Source organism: Barbus barbus (assembly GCF_936440315.1).
Source record: "Barbus barbus genome assembly, chromosome: 8".
In the NCBI taxonomy this organism is placed as follows: Eukaryota; Metazoa; Chordata; class Actinopteri; order Cypriniformes; family Cyprinidae; genus Barbus; species Barbus barbus.
Window position 1 is genome coordinate 4743125 of NC_136736.1, and position 22652 is coordinate 4765776.

At 36.8% G+C, this 22652-nt stretch overlaps 2 protein-coding genes across 3 annotated transcripts; one reads left to right on the forward strand and one right to left on the reverse strand.

Moving 5' to 3' along the window:
* Positions 1–208: 208 nt before the first annotated feature.
* Positions 209–12575, forward strand: LOC306874351 (polycystin-2-like). Of its 2 annotated transcripts, none has more exons than XM_079424317.1 (15): positions 209–319; positions 630–1011; positions 1965–2078; positions 4196–4329; positions 4425–4675; positions 4762–4986; positions 6396–6624; positions 6741–6911; positions 6998–7179; positions 7734–7854; positions 7938–8158; positions 8245–8362; positions 8594–8757; positions 8868–9015; positions 9622–12575. In XM_079424317.1, exons 1-15 carry the CDS (start codon positions 314–316, stop codon positions 9847–9849), a joined length of 2694 nt encoding a protein of 897 aa, XP_079280443.1. In that variant the 5' UTR covers positions 209–313; the 3' UTR covers positions 9850–12575. The 2 variants fall into 2 exon arrangements, with proteins under 2 accessions (XP_079280443.1, XP_079280444.1); XM_079424318.1 differs by having other exon boundaries at positions 225–315.
* Positions 10498–22555, reverse strand: LOC306874352 (broad substrate specificity ATP-binding cassette transporter ABCG2-like). Its single transcript, XM_079424319.1, has 16 exons — positions 22467–22555; positions 22068–22298; positions 20744–20803; positions 20439–20553; positions 20166–20318; positions 19815–19972; positions 18084–18235; positions 17802–17903; positions 17267–17517; positions 16285–16367; positions 15988–16077; positions 14928–15052; positions 14622–14776; positions 14452–14541; positions 14273–14355; positions 10498–13371 (listed from the first exon to the last, which is right to left on the reverse strand). The coding sequence occupies exons 2-16, from the start codon at positions 22277–22279 to the stop codon at positions 13224–13226; spliced, it is 1977 nt and encodes a 658-aa protein (XP_079280445.1). The 5' UTR covers positions 22280–22298; positions 22467–22555; the 3' UTR covers positions 10498–13223.
* Positions 22556–22652: the final 97 nt, after the last annotated feature.

Consider the following 22652-nt stretch of genomic DNA (forward strand, 5'->3'; position numbering starts at 1 on the left):
CTGACTATCTTTTGAGACTTCATTTGTATGTGGGTGGAGTGTTCACTGTTCTAACAGGTGTTGGGAGTTGATTTCACCACTGAGGAGCAAAGATAAATAAGTTGGTGACCTGGACATTCACTCATATTTAGTGAGAGTGTGGTGGACAGAAAGGGAGGAGCCGCTCTAAATAAGGGTAATGTTGAAGTTTCCAGAGGTTGATGTCAGTGTAACTGGATTCCTCCAGTCTGGGAACAAGATGGCTGAGGGTGGACTGGAAAACTGCTTTTCCAAACTCCCACAAAAGCTGGACTGAAGCCACCCAGAGAAAAACATGCAAGTATAAACTATTCTTATTTTTCGAAGCGTCTCTTTTTTCCAGACAAATACCTTTCTGTGATTTTGTGTTGTTGTATGAAGTTTTCACTCGGATTTTCTCGCTTATTTCTATTGCATAATATCGTAAAATGGATTTGTAGTATTAAAAAGCTGAAAAAAATAACTATTCGATAACTTTGACTTTATAGAAATCAAATTCGAGACTCTTTGAATTAACGTTAGTGTTTTGAGTTTTGGCATCACTTTGCACATAGCTTCCCAATAACCCATCGTTAAAGAGCGACTAAAATGAAGACTTATGTTTATGTTAGGTTACTGTAAACGACACGATGAGCTCCAATCGCGTCCGTCCTCAAGCACCGCAGGCCCAGGCGGCATCCGCATCCTCTCCGCCGTATGAAGGGATCGAGATGGAAAAAATGCATCATGAAGAAGTGGGCCTTGGAGTGCCCGATGAAACCCCCTCTCCACCCACCTCCAGCTCCAGACAGGCATGGAGCCGGGATAACCCAGGATTCGAGCCGGAGGAGGGGATGATGGAAGCGGACTGGCCCCCGGCGAGCTCCGGCCGGAGGTCTGTGTCCACGGCGTCCAGCAGCAGCATCAGTGCGCGGATCAACAGAGGACTGTATCCAACTCCACCAGCACAAGAACACAGCAGCTGTGGGAAGAGGATACTGGAGAAAATGAGAGGTGAAACTTTTGCTAGGATTATTGTGGTTATGTTTCACTACACTGAAAATGCCCACACAAATATTTGACCCTGGACCACAAAACCAGGGCTTTTTTTAATTGAGATTTATACATTATCTGAAATCTGAATAAATAAGCTTTCCATTGATGCATGGTTTGTTAGAACAGGACAATATTTGGCTGAGAAACAACTATTTGAAAATCTGGAATCTGAGGGTGCAAAAAAAATCTAAATATTGAGAAAATCACCCTTAAAGTTGTCCAAATGAAGTCCTTAGCAATGCATATTACTATTCAAAAATTAACTATTTACGGTGGGAAATTTACTAAATATCTTCATGGATAATTTTGACCCTTACAGTGTATTGTTGGCTATTGCTACAAATCTACCCCAGCGACTTAAGACTGGTTTTGTGTTCCAGGGCTACATATAGTAAAACGTGTAATAGCCTTGCGAGGATGGGTTACACTTTTGATAAAGTTGCATTTCATAAAGGGCCAAGATAATGTCTTAAGTAAAATGTAAAAGGGGTCCTATTTATAATTTGCTTAACTAAAGCAACATGTATCATGGTTTCCACAAAAATATTAAGCAGCACACTGTATTCAGCTGTGACAGTAAGAAGTTTCTTCAGCAGCTAATCAGCATATTAGAATGATTGCTGAAGGGTCATGTGGAACTGAACACTTGAGTAATGATGCTGAAAATTCAGCTTTGCATCACAGGAATAAATATAAATACATTTTAAAAAGGCAATAATATTTCACAATATTACTGTTTTCCTTGTAACTTCTAAAGTACCTCACTATGAAATAAGGGTAAAAAAAGGTGTATTTTAGGGTTAATAGTTAGTCTGTATGACTTCACTTAATAGTGAGAAGTCCCTAATTATATAGCTAAGTAAACATGATTTTGTGAATTAATGGAAGATTTATTTCTTGATATTTTTCAGTGCTGTGGGAGACCCGTCTTTTGGGTAAGAGCAACAGTAACAGAGAGATGTATCTGAAAACTGTCCTACGAGAAATGATCACCTACATCCTCTTTCTTGTCACCCTCTGCATATGTAAGTTGAATATCGGACATTTTCGTGCTTGAATATGTTAATGGATACCATGTTACATTAATATAAATTTCCTTTCCTTACATGTTAGAGTAATAGGCCTTAAAATATTCATCAGATTAAGAATCTGTTTATTTAGAACATAAAACGTAATGATACTTTAAAAGTATAACAGCTTTTTTTATTTTAATTGCTACAGTATGAGTTGCCATTCAGCATAGAGAATCAGATGTCATAATGGAAACAATATTGCTCAAATTGTCAGTTTCCCTGGTCTGGTCCAGCTCTGCCGGTCTATCTTTATGGAATAACCGGCACTTTAATCCTCGTAACAACCACAGCAACAATTTACGTTTTTTGAGTATTTAGAGTCTGCTCAAATGCATTTTCATTTTACATTTACGCATTTCACAGTTTTCAGATTTTTAGACAACTTACATTGCATATACAGTATATTTGGTCAGTTAATGCATCCTTTGGGGATTGAACCCATGACATTGGCTTGTACCATGCTTTACAGCTTGAGCTACTGGAACACAAATAAATGCATCCATAATATAAGTGCACAGCATAAGTTTGCCCACTGACAAAGAAATGACCAGTCTATAATTTTAATGGTAGGTTTATTTGAACAGTGAGAGACAGAATAAAAACAAAAAAATCCAGAAAACGCATTTCAAAAAAGTTAAATTGATTTGCATTTTAATGAGTGAAATAAGTATTTGACCCCTTGGCAAAACATGACTTAGTACTTGGTGGCAAAACCCTTGTTGGCAATCACAGAGGTCAGATGTTTCTTGTAGTTGGCCACCAGGTTTGCACACATCTCAGGAGGGATTTTGTCCCACTCCTCTTTGCAGGCTAGGCCACTCCAGGACCTTAATGTGCTTCTTCTTGAGCCACTCCTTTGTTGCCTTGGCCATGTGTTTTGGGTCATTGTCATGCTGGAATACCCATCCACGACCCATTTTCAATGCCCTGGTTGGCTTCAATGCCCTGGCCCTGACGGTACATGGCCCCGTCCATCGTCCCTTTGATGCGGTGCAGTTGTTCTGTCCCCTTAGCAGAAAAACACCCCCAAAGCATAATGTTTCCACCTCCATGTTTGACGGTGGGGGATGGTGTTTTTGGGGTCACAGGCAGCATTCCTCCTCCTCCAAACACGGCGAGTTGAGTTGATGCCAAAGATCTGGATTTTGGTCTCATCTGACCACAACACTTTCACCCAGTTCTCCTCTGAATCATTGGCAAACTTCAGACGGGCCTATACATGTGCTTTCTTGAGCAGGGGGACCTTGCGGGCGCTGCAGGATTTCAGTCCCTCACAGCGTAGTGTGTTACCAATTGTTTTCTTGGTGACTATGGTCCCAGCTGCCTTGAGATCATTGACAAGATCCTCCCCGTGTAGTTCTGGGCTGATTCCTCACCGTTCTCATGATCATTGAAACTCCACGAGGTGAGATCTTGCATGGAGCCCCAGATCGAGGGAGATTGACAGTTATTTTGTGTTTCTTCCATTTGCGAATAATCGCACCAACTGTTGTCACCTTCTCACCAAGCTGCTTGGCGATGGTCTTGTAGCCCATTCCAGCCTTGTGTAGATCTACAATCTTGTCCCTGACATGCTTGGACAGCTCTTTGGTCTTGGCCATGGTGGAGAGTTTGGAATCTGATTGCTTCTGTGGACAGGTGTCTTTTATACAGGTAACAAACTGAGATTAGGAGCTGTCCCTTTAAGAGAGTGCCCCTAATCTCAGCTCCTTACCTGTAGAAAAGACACCTGGGAGCCAGAAATCTTATTGATTGATAGGGGATCAAATTTCACTCATTAAAATGCAAATCAATTTATAACTTTTTTGAAATGCGTTTTTCTGGATTTTTTTGTTGTTATTCTGTCTCTCACTGTTCAAATAAACCTACCATTAAAATGATAGACTGATTATTTCTTTGTCAGTGGGCAAACGTACAAAATCAGCAGGGGATCAAATAAATTTTTTCCCCACTGTATATAGTGACAATTTTAGGAGCATCTAACTGCTCTCCGATATGCTCTACCATCTGCAGAAACAGAATATGTTATTCTGTTTGAAACACATTATTGATAGGCCTATTTGTTTTAGTAACCTACGGAATGGTGAGCACCAACATGTACTACTACACCAAAGTCATGTCCCAACTCTTCTTGGATACATCACTGACAAGTGGAGAACCGACGACCTTCAAGACTCTTTCAACCATGGAGGACTTCTGGAAAGTAATTATTCCACTGACTTTAATGCTCTTTTACAGTATGAAAATGCATATTAGTTCCAATTGCATCACAGATGTTAATGAAAACATTATCTGTAGTTCACAGAAGGCCCTTTTCTTAATGGCATGTACTGGGAGTTCTGGTACAACAACAAGAGCCTCCCAGAAAACCAGAGTCTGATCTACTACGAGAACCTCCTGTTGGGCGTCCCACGTCTCCGGCAACTCAAAGTACTCAATGAGTCCTGTTCTGTCCATGAAGACCTGCGCGATGAGGTTTACGACTGCTACAGTGTCTATTCTCCCGCCAATGAGGACAAGTCACCATTCGGACTGAAGAATGGGACAGCGTATGTAAAAGTACACATATTTTGAATAATAAAATAGTGACTGATCTTTGGTCTTAAACAGGTTTGTCATCCCGTTTATTTGTCAGGTGGAGGTACTCTGAGGAGAGCAGGCTGGGTGGGAGCAGCTACTGGGGTCAAGTGTCGACGTATGGTGGTGGAGGATACTACCAGGACCTGTCACGCACTCGAGAGAAGTCAGCCAATCAGCTGCAGGAGTTAAAAAACAACCTCTGGTTGGACCGTGGCACCAGAGCAGTGTTCCTGGACTTCTCCATCTACAATGGCAACGTTAACCTGTTTTGTGTTGTCAGGTAATGAACTAAAGCTGTGTTACAAGTGCATTAGATCTAATGCCCATTTTGGATTGTTACTATAAAAATGATTAAACCAAGAATACCAAGTATTACATTTTTGCAATTTATTCTGCCCAAACCTTTAACATACAGACTCCATTTAAACTATCAAGCTTTTTTGTAAACTTTTTATACTTGTACTTAAAAAAATATTTTTTACGATTACGAAGTTTGAAAATTATCCATTAATAGTTAAGGTTTCATGATGGATTGAGTACTGAACTATGATTGTTTTCTTGTTTGCATTTGTTTAATGTTAATATATCATTTAAATGACTATTTAAATGAAAATGAACATGTAAATAACTACATTTTAAATAGGCATTTTATATAATAAATAGTGCCGTCAAACGATTAATCGCAATTAATCGCATCCAAAATAAAAGTTTTTGTTTACATAATATATGTGTATGTACTGTGTATATTTATTATGTATATATATATATATATATATATATAAATACACACACATACATGTATATATTTAAGAAAAATATGTTATGTTTATATATTAAATCTATTTATATATAATATAAATTTATACATGTAAATATTTTCAAATCATACTGTGTGTGTATTTATATATACATAATAAATATATACAGTATACAAACATATATTATGTAAACAAAAACTTTTAATTTGGATGCGATTAATCGTTTGACAGCACTAATAATAAAATATAGCCTAGCGTAGGTTTAACATTCTTCCACTTTTAACATATAGACTCCATTTAAAATATCAAGCACTTCTGTACTTTTTACTTATAAAGTATAACTTTTTATATTTGTACTTTAAAAAAAAAAGAAATTTAAGTTTAAGAACATTTTTAGGATTAAAGTTTAGCATTTGTGATGGTGTAATTTGCCCACCATTTGCACACTCTTTTTAAACTATAAATATATTAATATTAAAATAAAATAATTAAAATGAATATTTAAATGTAAAACTGTTTTAATTTACATAAGTACATTTTACGGAGCCTTGGACATGACATGCAGAGGAAAGCAAAAGACATTAGTGCCACTTATTACGAATTTGTTACCACAACTTATTAATTTGTTTCCTCATTTTAGTTAAATTCAAGCCACAGCTTAACTGAAAAGAGGGAACAAATGACCAAATTATGAGAATAAACTAGTACAAAATGACTATACAGTTTACTCAAAACAAAAGAGCTAATTATTAAATTGTCAATTCTTAATTTGTGGCCATGATGTTTTTTTTTTTATGCATGTCACGTGTAGGGATTTGTTCATTTTAAATATGTAATAAAATATAGCATAACTTTAGCATCCATGCTTTACTCTTCTTGACTCAATATACAATGTTTCCTCAAAGATTTGTCACTGACTGCTTTGCTTTAGGTTACTGGTGGAGTTTCCAGCCACGGGGGGCGCTTTGACCTCCTGGCAGTTCCAGACGGTGCGTCTTATCCGGTACGTCTCCAGCTGGGACTACTTTGTGGGGATGTGTGAAGTGGCCTTCTGCCTCTTTGTGCTGTATTACCTGGTGGAGGAAGTTCTAGAGATCCGCCTGCATCGTTTGCGTTACTTCAAGAGCCTGTGGAACTGCTTGGATGTTCTCATTGTCGCAGTAGGTCAAAGTGCATTATTATAGATTATGAGTCACGGCTCACTCCAGCCGATGTCGTTTGTGCTACTGACTATGATACCTTTGGTCTTTGTTCATCTTGTTCATCACTGTCACAGCTCAGCGTTCCAGCCATCATTATGAACATCTGCAGAACGTCAGCGGTCAGTCATAGACTTCACTTCCTGCTGGAGAACCACAGCACATACCCCAACTTTGAGCCTCTTGCTCGCCTTCAGGTTCACTTCAACAACCTGGCTGCCGTCATCGTCTTCCTCTCATGGGTGAAGGTGAGGTCTCGTCTCAATATTTGACATGCAAAAACTATTTTTAGTTGTTGTTTCATCAAAATACAGCCATCTTGCTTTCCCCACAGCTTTTTAAGTTTATTAATTTCAACAAGACCATGAATCAGCTGTCCACCACCATGTCACGCTGTGCCAAGGACCTGATGGGCTTCGCTATCATGTTTTTCATCGTATTCCTGGCCTACGCTCAGCTGGCGTATTTAGTGTTTGGAACTCAAGTCAACGACTTCAGCACCTTCCAGGCCTGCATGTGGGTTTTGGAGGCATCTAAATAACCAAATACATGCTTAGAATTTAGTGTTATATAAATAATAGGTAGCACTTTATTTTAAGGTGTCATAATACAGAGTAATTACCTAATGAAGTACGTAGTAGTAGCCGTTTTACGTACATTAAATAAAATGTATTTATCATGTAAATAAGTTATGGAGCAGCCTGTAATTACAGTTTGTAATTATGTAGATGTAATAATTTAATTATAAATCAATACATTTAGTTAGTACTTTGAAAGGAATAGTCCACCCAAAATGAAAATTCTGTTATTATTTACTCACCATCAAGCTTTTAATACGGAAAAAAATGCAATGGAAGTCAATGTGGAACAGCGACTGTTTGAATACCCACATTCTTCCAAATATCTTTTGTGTTCAACAGAAGAAATAAACTCATACATGTTTAGAACAGCTTGTAAATGATGACAGAATTCAAATTTTGGGGTGAACTGTCCCTTTAAGACATTTTGTTTTTGAAATATCTTCATACTTTATGAATATTATTAATGTTGGTGGTTTCTGTTGCTCACAGTTTCACACAGTTCCGGATCATTCTGGGAGATTTTGACTTCTCAGAAATCGAGGAGGCCGACAGCGTGTTGGGGCCGATTTACTTCACCACCTTTGTGTTCTTCATCTTCATGATTCTACTGGTAAACACAACAAGAGGAACATGAATCAATCGATCTTAAATTTAAAAACACTAATGTTTTACTGGGCCTTTTGTTTTGTTCAGAATATGTTCTTGGCCATCATCAATGACACTTACTCTGAGGTGAAAGCTGACATGGCCCAGCAGAGGTCGGAGATGGAGATCACAGACCTCATCAAGAAGGGCTACAACAGAGCGATGGTCAAACTCAAGCTGAAGAAAACCTCCATCAATGACATCCCAGACAGTTTACACCAGGCTGCAGGCAAACTCAGCTTTGATGAGCTCCGGCAGGACCTCAGAGGGTAAGAAACATTTACCCCCACTCTATGATAAAGATGAAACCCTTGCAACTATCAGTGTGAACTGTTTTATATGCATTTGTACACAGAAAGGGCCATTCGGATGCTGAGATTGAAGCCATTTTTGCCAAGTATGACCTTGACGGAGATCAGGAACTGACCGAACACGAGCACCAGCAAATGAGAGATGACCTGGAGAAAGAGAGAGTGAGTGAAAAACTAATGCTACAGGATGTTGCATAAACGGTTTTGTTTTTGCATGTGGCAGACACTTTTATCCAAAGCAATTTACATTGCATTCAATGTTTTCCTGGGGAATCGAACCCATGACCTTCAGAGCTATAAAAAAAAAAAAAACATTTAAATCATGTAAAATAAAGAAGCAAATTGCTAAATTACGCTGTAACGGATGCTTAGTATCTCATGAACACTCGCCAGGAGGACTTGGATCTGGAGCACAGTACGCTGCCCAGGCCAGTGAGTGGGCGGAGCTTCTCGCGCAGCCAGGACGACTCTGAGGAGGACGATGATGAGGACAGTGGACACAGCTCTCGTCGCCGTGGCAGCAGCTCAGGGGGCGTGTCATACGAGGAATTCCAAGTGTAAACATCACCCGTCACTCAATATCTTTTAGCTAGGATTACATTTTCACTTTATATTGAGTGCTAGAGCTCTAAATAAAATGTTTTTTGTATTTGTTGTGGCCCATCAGACTTGTGCGTCGAGTGGACCGCATGGAGCACTCCATCGGCAGCATCGTGTCTAAGATTGACGCCGTTATTGTGAAGTTAGAGGCCATGGAGAGAGCCAAGATGAAGAGGAGAGATGTGCTTGGACGGATCCTGGATGGATTCATGGAGGTGATGATAAAAAAAAGTTTAACTTTACAAATTTGTGTGCATTATATATTTTTTAATACATTATACACACCAGTCAGTCTTGAATAATTAAAATGAATCAATGTTTTTGAAAGAAGTCACTTATGCTCATCAGGCTGCATTTATTCGATTAGCAATAGAGTAAAAAACTAGTGTGAAATTATTACAATTTAAAATAAGTGTTTTCTATTTGAATATATTTAAAATTTAGTTTTTTTCCAAACTTTTGCCATGTAGTGTACATTTTTTATAATTTATATATTTTTTAAATATATTTCACTTTATTAGTTAAATTACTATTTACTTTGAAAAAATAATTGATAAAAAAAATATTTAGAACATTCCAACATCATTTACTACTAAATAGAAGTGTAATCATATATATATATATACAATATATTACTGTCAAGTTGCAGTTTTGCTTTTAGACAAATTATTTGTCAGGACATGGAGATTGTGCTTGTGATTGCCAAAAAATGCTTTCAAGACTGTAGGTTTTGGGTCACAGCTTTAGTCATTTTATGTTTAATTGTGGATCAGACCAAAGTATTGTAGCATACATTAAGAAATATAATTTGATTCTCTCAGGACGAGAGGATGGGCCGAGATCCAGATCTGCACCGAGAGCAAATGGACAGGCTGGTAAGAGAAGAACTGGAGCGCTGGGAGTCTGATGACACCATGTCACAGGTGAGCCACCATCAGGCCACTCCCATCATCCCATCTGCTCAGCTCCGCCCCCGCAGTTCCTGCTCACCCTCCTCGCTGTCCAACGAGGGCCCAGATGGTGCGACCAGTGTGGCCGCCCACATGTGAAGGAGATCATGAAGTCCACAAGTCTCCAGTGCCACGTCTGGTGTCAAAAATGTACTTAAAAGGGTCATATAATGCACTTTTACAAGTTGTTTGAACTGAAATGTGTTGGCGGTGTGTGTACACAACCACCCTATAATGATAAAAATCCACCCAGTGTTTGTTTTTTTTAATCTACTAAAATCTTTACCCCTTTCTCAAATCTAGCCGATCTCAGATGCCTGTCTGTGTGACGTCACATGGACAAAGGCTGCTTCCACGAAGTAGCATTTTAGCACAGACTGCACTGGTGTCTTACCTCAGACCCGCCCTGAGTGAGCTCCCATCAGTTGTTTCACCGCCAGAGCGGATGTAGACAAGAATGACTCCTAAGCGATTGAGGTGTTTTGTTGTTGGATGTAATAATGAACATAGCAGTCGTCATTTACTCCCGACATCTGAGCCACTGAAGAGGATTAGGTTTGGTTCTGAAGGGAATGCGCCCTCGATCTACATAGTTTCACACAGAACTAGAGGAAGTCTTTCATGAAGTTCATATTGAACATAATACAGAACTTTGCACAGTCAAAACTAACAAGTCCAGCAGCTTTCAATGATATACCAATCTGGACCGTTTAAAAGATAAAAGACAGGATCGTATAGATATAAATAGATCTTGACTGAATAATCTTTTATTATTTCGGAGTTGCAGTGATATAGCCTTCGTGTCATCTCTCTCTCAACAGATGTAATTTACGTTTTGAGAGTTAAAACGCTTTCCATTCCTTACCACGTAACTTATATTTAGGCATTATGATCACGTATACAGTTATACATTCAAAATCAGATCAGGTATCACGCTAAAAACCCATCACTCATGAATCATCACGTCAGTCTACGGATCCCTAGTGATTGGCTTAAAGTGCGGCCGTGACGTCAACATCAGCACCAGTCTCTTTGCAGTGTGTGTGTGTGTGTGTTTAGTCACGTCGTGATGACTGATTGGATGCTGTATATGCACACTTGGGCTTGTATGTTAACCAATTAGCCAATACAATTTATATGTTTGAAAACCACCAAACTGACCCCAAATTTTGTCCACCCGCCCAAGTCAATATTTACCCGCACAATCAAATTCAAAACCGCCCAATTTGGCAACACTGGACAGGGTCAGCAGAGCTCATTAGCATTTAAAGGAGAATGACACAATACGGCTTGCTCTGAAAAGAGCTGTTTTTGACAGGGTAAAAGGTGTTTTTTTACACTACCAATGAGACATTTTAACCAAACTATGTTACAGACTTTTTATTAAGACCCTAAAAAATAATATCAACTTGGGGCATCATATAACCCCTTTAAACAGAGGTCTGCCCTAAAGCCACAGCAGCAGAGTTAAATAGTCCTGCAAAAAGCTATTTATTTGGGTTTCTTTATATTAAAGTTAACTGGGGCTTTATAATGCAAAAATTAAGATAAATGTTTAGTTGTGACAAGGAAGTTCTAAAACACGGTTTCATAATTACTTAATAAAAATACATTTTTGTGGATATGCTAATAAAACAAATGAGATTTTAGGGTCAGTCAGTGGCAGCTTAGCTTTGATTAGCCTGTATTAACATGTATTAACCAGGTACATTTAAATGCATTTTGAAATTGAAATATTGCTTTTTCCAGCAATCTTAACTATGATTACTTCTATTTAGCTAGAACTAATTTACAGTATGCATTGATCCCAAAATTTCTCTTAAACCATTTTCATTACATTAGTAACGGCATCTAAGCAAAAATAAATAAAATGAATACATCTGCTGTATGTGAACCTTATAGTCACTAAAAATCGCCATTTGGTTAGAAGTCATTGTAAAAATGGCTTGGAAAAAGTATATCATAAATCACATTTTTTGTACTGTATCCTGCTATGGTTGAATGCACTGCTTACAGTGTGGTTGAAATGCAGTATATATTAGATATGCATTATGCTTTCACTACCCTACAGTATTAAAGTCCATTTTCATCAGTAATGAAGAAACCAGATGGAAAGCTTACAGTAATGAATGTAATGAAGGAAATAATGTTCAACAAGGATCAGTATCTTTATATGATAAAATAGCTATCATACCTTATAATGCATCTCTCACGTGAAAAGTTAACATTCATCATTTTCAAACAATGAAGGTGGTCACACAAAGCTTTATATATAAACTATGTATTTGGTAATGAGCTTTGGTGCAATTTTCACTCAGTTTGTGGCTTGCTTTGCATATTTTGCAGTTCTGTTTTAGTACAAGTGTGGCATGTTTTGTTAAACATATATACTTAAATTTATTTTAAATAATTATGATTCTTAAATCATTTTGATACTTTTTGCATTTTAAACAAACTTCGATTTGGAGTGCATCTGATTTCATGGGAAACCCACGTGTATGTCTTAAGGTAGGATTTACAGAGCTTTTCATGATTCCCTAAATATAAAGTGTATAGTTTCTGCACAACTAGCATCAACAAACTGAAAAATAATTGTTTTCAGAGGTCAAATATATATACGGTAATAAACAGGTAGTCATTTCTGTCAAATGTGGCAGATGTGTTGCTGCTAAAGAAGCAGAAATTACACTTCGTAATAAAACTTCGTATTTTTTTTTTTTGTGCAATTTCCTCTGTAACTCTTTATGCTACCTCTGTAGTTGGCAAATTCTTTTACAGTTTAATATGACAGTCATTGAAAATAAAATCCGTTCAGACTCGTGCTCATTATTTGGCTTGATCCCAGTCATAATGCCCTCTAACAAAGCAACTGTAAGATATGTACAATAGGGATATTGTGAAGTTATCAGCAGAGTCACAAAGTTTACTAGCTTTTATCCGTGCTTTTAGCACAGCAAACAGTGTTCTTCAGTTCTCTCATTGATGTTTGCTGGCTGTGGATTAGGTCACATTAAGACCAGTTACACGGATTATGAAGGAGCGAGTCGTACCAGGCCTGTGACTGAGGGAACAATGAAAGAGAGATGTAAATATTTTGTCATTTAACTTGATTAATAAATCATTTCAGTATAGGTAATTCTAATAATGTTACGATGTAACAGTACACTAACAAATCAACATGAAACATTCCATTTTATTCCTCTAATGCGATACGTTTGAACAGAATAGGAAAGAAAGTAAATGTAGGGACACATTGATTACCAGAAAAATAATGTGAACTGAGTAAGACCAGTGTATTTGTAAATATTGCCAATTTTAAAATGACTTTTACAGTCTTGAATTTGGGATGAAATCAGTATTGAAAGACAGCACAACTATTCCATCTACATTCATCCTTACTGTAAAGGACAAAATGATATTGTGAGACAGCAGAATTGAGTGTGCTAATGTGTGATGATTCATAAAGCTAACATTTACGAGAACTTAGGAATGAATCTGAGCTTGATGTAAGCGATGATGAGAAAAATCATAGTCATGACTGTAAGTGCTATGTGGTTGTGCCATAAACCCCAGGACGAGTAATCGATTCCTTGGAACGTCAGATGCTGTTCTCCTGTGCACCTGTAAAATATCATGTAGTCGAAGATTACACTAAAAATCTTTTGTACTTATATATACACACTACCATCATACGGACACCAAAACATTTGAATGAAATTTAGCAAATTTAACTAATTCAGGATTTAGCTAATTATGTTCTTAAACTAATAAAAAAGTAATATGTAAAATACATTTATTTAATACTAAGTATAGTTCAAATCTATTAACATATTTACTGACAGATAACTCGAGACTTACTGATATAAAAAGTATAATTCAACTTTATTTGGCGTACTACTTGTGCACAATGCACATTTCTTATTAAGTCTAAAATGTGTTTTAATGCCACTTTTGATGAGGATTGTGTGATCTTTAAATATTTTGCATTTAAAGACTGATATTATTTAAGTACTGTATATTTGCAATAGTTCCACTTTAGAACAATCAAATATACTAAGTATATCTTTAATTGGACTTCAGCACTACTTCCGCACAATTAAAGTGCATTAAGTACAAAATTAGTTGTTTAGCAGACTTTAAGTTTACCAGTTTAGTATACTAAAAATACAATTAATTACATAAATATGAAAATGTATTTGTAGTATACTTAACATGAAATAAATGTATTTCAAATACATTTAAGTATATTTATTTTTCACTAGGGTAGGGTTGCAAAGGGGTGGAAAATTTCTGGTAAATTTCCTGAAACTTCACAAATTCAAAAATTTCTGGAATGTTTCCTAAATTTTATGGAAATTTTCCACCTTTTTGAAACTCTACTAATTAGTAAGATAAAGTGGCATAGTTAGGTGGCACTACTTGCATGCCAACACTACACAATAATAAATATTTCAAAGTGCAAAACCAAACTTATTAGAAGACTGGTAGTTCATATTTCATATATACATATATTTTTACATACATGATGTCAGCAGCAGGGCTGCTCATCACGGCAGAGACATTCCCACAAAACTTCAGCCCCACAAACTCATTTATCTCCAGTGCCTGTTCAAATAATTAGACATTCCTCAACCATCATTAAAACATTATCTCCACAGAAAGTCTTTTAGTCACTCAGATGTAGAGACAGAAGCAGAATACCTCGAGCCCGTAGCGAGGGATGCTGAGGTACTTCAGCCAGGACAGCCAGTCCATGATGCTCTTCAGGTTAACCAACAGACCAGAGAAGATCTAGACACACATGCAATTCAAGTTAGAAGAACAGGCCTTCTCTGCAGTAAAATGACTTTTTCTGAAGTATGTGAACTTGCCATCATGAAGATGAAGCTGATGGTCATGAAGATGTTGGCCACAGCCACCACTGATTGGTTGGCTGAGATGGCCATGGTCATGGACGCAGCCGCACAAGAAACCAGAATCACTGTCAACATGAAGATGAAGAACGCTGCCACTGTGGGTTTTAACCCTGCAAAACAAAGATTTCAACATCTTAGAACACTGCAAGCATGCATCCAAAGATACATTAAATTAAAACTAAATTACTGTTTACAGAAAACTGGTGGATCTTGCAATTCAAGTAAGCAATTAAGAAGTCATTCACTGTTTCTTTAACTTACCAATCATGAAATAAACAACACAGGTGAAGAGTATGGTGGGGACTGTGCGCTGAGTGATGATGTCAGACAGGATCTTAGACAGGAAGTAGACAGACACTCTGTAGTATCCACTTGTGTATTCGTGACTGCAAAAAAAACAAAAACATGCTAATTTACACTGTAGAGGCGGAACAGAAGATGCATATAAAAAAAGTGTTTACACAGAATGAATCGCAGAGATTAAGTAGAGAAATAATGTTAATTATAAATATAGAAATGTAAAATTATGTACAGTATATAATTTTAAAATGTATTTAAAATATAATTATCTTTACATTTTCATTTATTTGAATTGTATTTTTAATTTTTAAATTGTATACTTATTATATATTGTAATAAACATTTCAATTATAATAAAATAAATTATAAAATAATAATAATAATAATAAAAACATACTCTCTAATGGCATATTTAAAAACAAGTTTAAGGCTGAACCAAATGTAGATGCAGAACCAAAACTGCATCAAAGCAGCTTTTTGATATTAGGGACAGTTTTTTTATGCAGCACTGCATTATTACTAGCGCTGTCAAACGATTAATCGCATCCAAAATAAACTTTTTTGTTTACATAATATATGTGTGTGTACTGTGTATATTTATTATGTCTATATAAAAGACACACACATACAGCATATGTTTACATGTATATCTTTATATTCTAATAATTTATAGTATATATAAATATTTAATATATAAATGTAATATTTTTCTTACATGCATGTCTGTATTTATATATACACATACTAAATATACACAATACACATATTTTGTAAACAAAAACTTTTATTTTGAATGTGATTAATAGTTTGACAGCACTAATTATTACAAATAATTTAGAGACCCCAGGATATGCAAAATAGAAATAAAATCGCTCGCAAGAACTTCTTTTCAGTTCCTCATTATGTATGTGTGGTTATTTGCTTGAAAATATACAGTACCCCAGCATCTGATACTCCTTAGTAGCAAATCAAATATTTATTGAGCTTTTCTAAAATGTCAAACAGGTGTTGAAGCACTTACATAAACAGTTTGCGCTCGGTGATGAAGAGTTCGGCAGCCGAGAGCGTGCTGAAACACTGATTCGTTGTGATGAAGAACAAAACACCAAACCTGGAAAGAAAATGGTGACATTTGCATTTAACTAATAAAACCAAAAACAAGGAAGCACGTGTGACCAATTCATGTGTGAAAATGATTCCGCGTGCTCACTGAATTACTCTCACAAGTTGAGTATGATCAATCTTGGCATGGCCTTCCTGGAATACAGTGGTGTGAAAATAAAGTTACTCAATTCCATTTACTTAATGATTATCTCACCTGTTTTGTATGCCATTCTGGTCATCTTTGACTCCATAGAAGATTGCACCAACAATGGCAGCCATGAGGGTCGTAACAGCCAGCTGCCAAAAATAAAGATCGTAATTCAAGCAGTGTGCTTTAAAATTGACACGCGAACACTTTCGTTAAGATATTATTTTGAAGGTAAATATAGAAATACGTCAAGCAAATGCATAGGAAATAACTACTAGCAAATCAAATGAACCACTTGCACAAATTGAACATCTTGGCATCCACACATAAATGGCTGAGCATGATCATTTACTCAAAGGTAATAGGCAGAAGGAGTGACAGCAAGCGAGTTTGACAATAATCTCTTGACAGCTTATGAGTTTCTGAGCAAGTTGTTCCCAGGATAAAAGGCTAAGCAAATACAGCAGAGCTGTGGATGATAAACCACTCTTCACTCCTGATGTCGAGGTGCCAGCGCTCAACTAACTCCAGTCAGGTGATGATCTGATAGACGCCATTCTGTTATTTCTCCACACTGCATGGTCAGAAGGCGGGGAGACCCAGATCACAACAGTTACCAAATCCGCTTAGCTTTGACTTCGAGAAATTAGTCGAAAGTCTCTAAGAGCAATCAACTTCTAATAATTTGTAAATGGAGGGCTGCTCTGATGGTATTTGGTGGTTAATGAGCATCTAAGTCTCCAGAAAGTCTCTTTTGAGGAAAATCTGGAGCGGGATGGGGGTTGGGAGGGAGGGAATGGATCTAAAGTGTAATCTGTCCCTACATTCCTTAAGATGAATGCTTGAATCTCATGAAAACATGAGCTGGTTACATTGCAAAAGAAGGAATTATGGTCAAACTATATTTAAAGGTCCAGTTCTCACTATTAACAAACATTAACATTATTGCATTAATGCTTGCAAATGAAAATGTAAACAGTTTAGAGGAAGGTCAGATGGATAGACAGATCAAAGGAGAACCTTAGCCATATAAACAGTGGTACTGTACCTGTGCTACTGAAGTCTGTGGGTTCAGCATTAGATTCCAGAAGGTTCTCCACAACACCCAGCGGAGCTGGTGGAAGAACGAGCTGTTGTAGGTGATGGTATGACACTTGGCTCTGATGTTGTTGTCTGTGACCCGGGTGATGCGCTCTAGCTCAGCTTTGATGCTCCGCGCATAACTGCAGCTTTTGTACTTCTCCACCAGCTGATCCTCAATAGACTGCTGGCTGACGGCAGCCACTTCAAACTCTAAATCTGCCAACAGTATTACACATAATGTGTAAGTTCATTTAAGTGATACACAATTCGTAATCTACACTGCTGAAGACAAATTGTTGACAACACTAATAATATATGAACCCAACAGCTTATTTCTTTTACTATTTTTTCTAAATGCTTTGTAAATGCCTTTTAACTAGAAGCAAGACGTGTTATTGGCATTTGTTGGCATGTTTTACATTACATATCTGACGAGGAAATCATTTAACAAGCAAATCTGGCTCCTCTAAATCCATTTAAATAGAAATATAACAAAGCACCTCCATTATTCTGAATCTTTGTCATGCTGACAGCTGCGGAGCTGCCGTTAATGATGTCCAAGAAGAAATCAGCCGGGTTATTATGAGCTTCACAAGCATATCCTACAATATCATTTGGAAAAACACCATTAAGACAAGAAATATTAGTATTTAAAATATTGTGTTTCTGTAAAGCATTCACATCTTTTGACACATGACAGGTCAGCTCTTTGAACTAATAACATTAGAAACAGATTAGAACATTTCAGAGATTTCAGTCATTGTATCTGTAAATCATTCTACCAGTGTTGGCAAAGTAGTCTAGAGCATCTTGAGCGGGTCCGTGATAAACTTGTTTGCCATTGGCCAGCAGGGTGAGGCTGTCGAAGAGCCGGTAAATGGAGTATCGCGGCTGATGAATAGACATGATGATGGTGCGTCCCTGACCGGCCATTCTGAAAACAAACATGTATTAAGAGCCTGGGCGTGAAAACTTTTGAACAGAATGAAAATGAGTAAATTTTTCTTGTTTTGCCTGAATATCATATTTTTTCATTTAGTACTGCCCTTCAGAAGCTACAGAAGATACTTACATGTTTTCCAGAAGACAAATTAAGTTAAATTTACCTTGATCTTCAAATTCAAAAAGTTTTCACGCCCCACCTCTTAATGCATGGTTTTTCCTTCTGGAGCATCAGTGAGTGCTTGAACCTTCTGTAATAGTTGTATATGAGTCCCTAAGTTGTCCTCAGTGTGGAAAGATGGATCTCAAAATCATACAGTCATTGTTGGAAAGGGTTCAAATACACAAAAATGCTGGAAAACCAAAGAATTTGTAGGACCTGGAGGATTTTTCTGAAGAACAGCAGGCAGTTTAACTGTTCAGGACAAACAAGGGACTCATGAACAACTATCACTAAACAAAAGAAAACAGCTTTGGATCGTTCAGGTAACAACACAGTATTAAGAATCAAGTGTATGTAAACTTTTGAACGGGGTCATTTTTATAAATTCAACTATTTTCTCTTATGGACTGTATGTAAACATCTTTTATGTGAAATATCTTATTCAGGTCAGTACTAAATAAACAATAACATGCATTTTGTATGATCCCTCTTATTTTGGTAAAATAATTAACATTTTGCAGATTCTGAAAGGTGTATGCAAAGTTTTGATTTCAACTGTAAATATACACAGAGTACACATCCATATATTATGTGAAAAAAAAACTTATTTTGGATGCGATTAATCGCGATGAATTGTTTGACATCACTACTTTAAGGAAAGTAACTTCGGAAATGAATATTTAATTATAATTAATTTCGGTAACACTTTATTTTAAGGTGTCCTTGTTGAACGTTACATGTACTTACTATTATAATAACAAATTATGCATAATTACATGCAAGTAACCCTAAACCAAACCCGAATCCTAACCATATAGTAATTGCACGTTAATGTTAATTAATATTACTCAGTACTTAAATGTATAATTACACTGTAACAAGAACACCCTAAAATAAAGTGTAACCTTAATTTCAAATAAACGCTGTTCTTTTGGACTTTCTATTTTTCAGAGAATCCTGAAAAAAAATGCATCATGGTTCATCTCAGCTGAGCATTAATAATATCAGCATATTAAACAGATTTCTGAATGATCATGTGACACTGAAGATGCTGAAAATTCAGCTTTGCATCACAGGAATAAATTACATCTTAAATATATTAAAATGTATTAAATATATAGGAAATATATTAAATATATAGGAAGTTTTAATACATTTTTTAAAATCGTAATAAAGTTTTTACTGTATTTTGGATAAAATGAAGCCTTGGTAAGCAGAATATACTTTTTTCTAAAACATTATAAAAGGGAAAAAAAAAAAAAATATCGAACTGACCCCAAACTTTTGAATGGTAGTTTATATGATAACTTCCATATCTCAGAAATGGATACTGAAAACTGAAGCTAAACCAGTGGCTGCTTGATTATACTAATTTATTTTTACAATGTCTGTATATAAATATACAGACCTCTTCAGCAGCAGGAGCACAGAATAAGCCGTACTAGCGTCCAGACCAGTGGTGGGCTCGTCCAAAAACAGCACAGAGGGGTCTATGATCAGCTCCATCCCAATACTGGTCCTCTTCCTCTCACCACCTGAGATACCTCGGATCAGCTGCGTGCCCACCTGTGCAGACATACTCTTATGGTTTATATCCTTTATAATGGGATACTAGTGAGGTTCTGTGTAATATCTGACATGAAATATCAAGTTACATGTTAGAATGCATTCCAAAAGGATGATTAAAAATGGTGAATAATATGAAGACCAATTACAGAATTGATATATGCTACTAAATATATTATATATACTATTTCACCTTTGCATCAGCGACTTTGTTGAGGCCCAGCTCTGAGATGAGGTGGTTCACTCGCTCCTCTTTCTCTCTTGGACTGATTTGGGAGGACAAACGTAGCGCGGCTGAGAAACAGAGGTTTTCTCTCACCGACAGAGTCCCCATCACTATGTCATCCTTAACACATAGACACAAATGTTGTAGATAATGTATTGATATGGTCAGCGAGAAAACTTAATTCAGAATCTCAATATACTGTCCTACACCTTATAAGCGAATAGTGATCATGCATTGTACCTGGACAACATAACCAGAAAGACATTTGAAATTAGGTGGCTGTAGGGCTCCATTGATGAGAACTTCACCAGAAAGACCTGCAAGATCCTTCCGGGCTGCGAGAACATCCAAAAAACTGAAAGAGAGAGAGAGAAGAGGACTTCATTTCAGGATGATAGTAATGTTTCATTAGCATTCATCTAATTGATTCCGCGTTACCGGAGGAAACTGTCAGGAGAGATACTCCAAAAGCTTGTTAAATAAATCCGGAATCCATTTGGCACTGATATCTTATTAAGATGTGTAGAAGTCAAATAGGTACTCACGAAGATTTGCCACTTCCCGTAGGACCCAAAATAGCATTTAAACCAGGTCTCATGATCCCACTAAAAAGGGAGATAAAAATGAGATTATGTTCATGTCACTTGCAATGGAATTCATCAGGCGCTGGAAAAAATGAGACACTTATTGCACCGTATAAAAGTAGAGTGCCATGAGCAAATGCTGCTCATCTAATCAATGAATCTGAATGCCACTGCATTTCTGACGAAACATTTAATAGATTGAAATGCTTATCAAACAATAATACTGTTAAAACTAGGTCATCTAGGTGAAGCTGAGACCCTCAGTTTAACCAAGTCTTTTAATAGGTCAAGATCACACTTGACCGCATTTAACCCTGGTGGTTTGTAAGCCAAGAGATCAAGAGATTAGACTCACAAACCCATTCATAATATCATATAATTGACACTAACACTATAGAGAAGAAAGTCCGAAGAAACTATGCTCTTTGCTCTGGGAAATGTCAAGCTCATTTAATGTCTTCAGCATTTTGGTTTTCTGCTCTCCATTGTTCTGGTGAACACATGTTACGCAGCACATGTAAAGGTAAAAATGTTTTATACAGCCTCATGCCACAGGAGAATATATTGATGCCACAAGAGACCTTCTGTATGCTTCATATGACAAAGGAGCATTTTCTCTGTTTCTGTGAGGCCATAAGAAATATTTTAAGATCCATAGATGCCACTGTACAAAGTTTTATGTTTTTATTTTTTATGCCAAGGACTCCTATTCATACACTCTAAAAAACGCTGGGTTGAAGCTGCTGGGTAGGACGTTGGGTTTTTTTAACCCAGTTTTGGGTTGAAAATTGGTCTTGTGAGGCAAATATATCTGTAGTATTTATATAAAATATAGTATATACGTAACACGTTCTTTAACACGTACATGGCAAATTTATTTTTGAACTAGGTTGTCAATAAAATAGTTAAAATTAATGAAAGCAGGACAATGCTACTACTGCCATTGGAGAACTTTTATAAATTCCTATGTTTTCATAGAAGGTCTTTTGATGTCATAGAAGAACCTTTTTGAATTCCTATGTTGCCATAGAGATAAAGTTCTTATGATGTCATAGGATAACCTTTTTTTAAATTTCAATGATGCAAAAAGAGAATATTTTAACATTCTTATGTTATTGAATACTTGAATTGAACTAATATAATTACGTAAAAAAAGGTTTTAAAAACATCAGAAGCTCAACTGAAAAAGATGCTGAAAAGCTCCGATGGAAAATGAACCTGACATATTGAAGAGAGTAAATGAGTCCTAATCATTAATCATTTTGTCTGTGTCATATTGGCTCACTTGAGGTCCACCAGAATCTCTTTATGGAGTGTTGTCCTCCTGCAGATGGGTCCGCTCGTCTGCTCCACTCTATAACGGATGCTGTGGAAACTGACAGTAGCTCCATGTTGCTTCTTTATGAGTTCCATGGCGATGACATTTGACCCAGACATCCCATTTCTGCCCGTCTCCTCAGTGATTTGATCATGCTCAAAGACAGCATTATCTGTCATCTTTTGACAGTTTTTCTCCCTTAGAAGACAGACGCAATATAAAAAAAAAAGAGAAGAAATATGCTTCATTTGTATGCAGGTGCAAAAAAAAAAAATATTTTTAGTGCTGCACTAAAATAACTATTGCATAAGCTTCGATTTACAGTATTAATAGAACATAGGTGAAACATTAGAGAAAGATGCTTACTTCCTCGCGTTGCTGCAGTGACCGCTGGAAGTCTGGGGTTTAAGCTCTTCTCAGGAGTATCAGATGGGGAAAAAAATTCAGATCTGACTGCTTGAGGCGGTGAAGCAGACATTTTATATAGATGGAGCGGAGGGAGGGATTTGGAGACAGGAACCGGGGTTTAAACCTCCACTGAACATTTTCCTG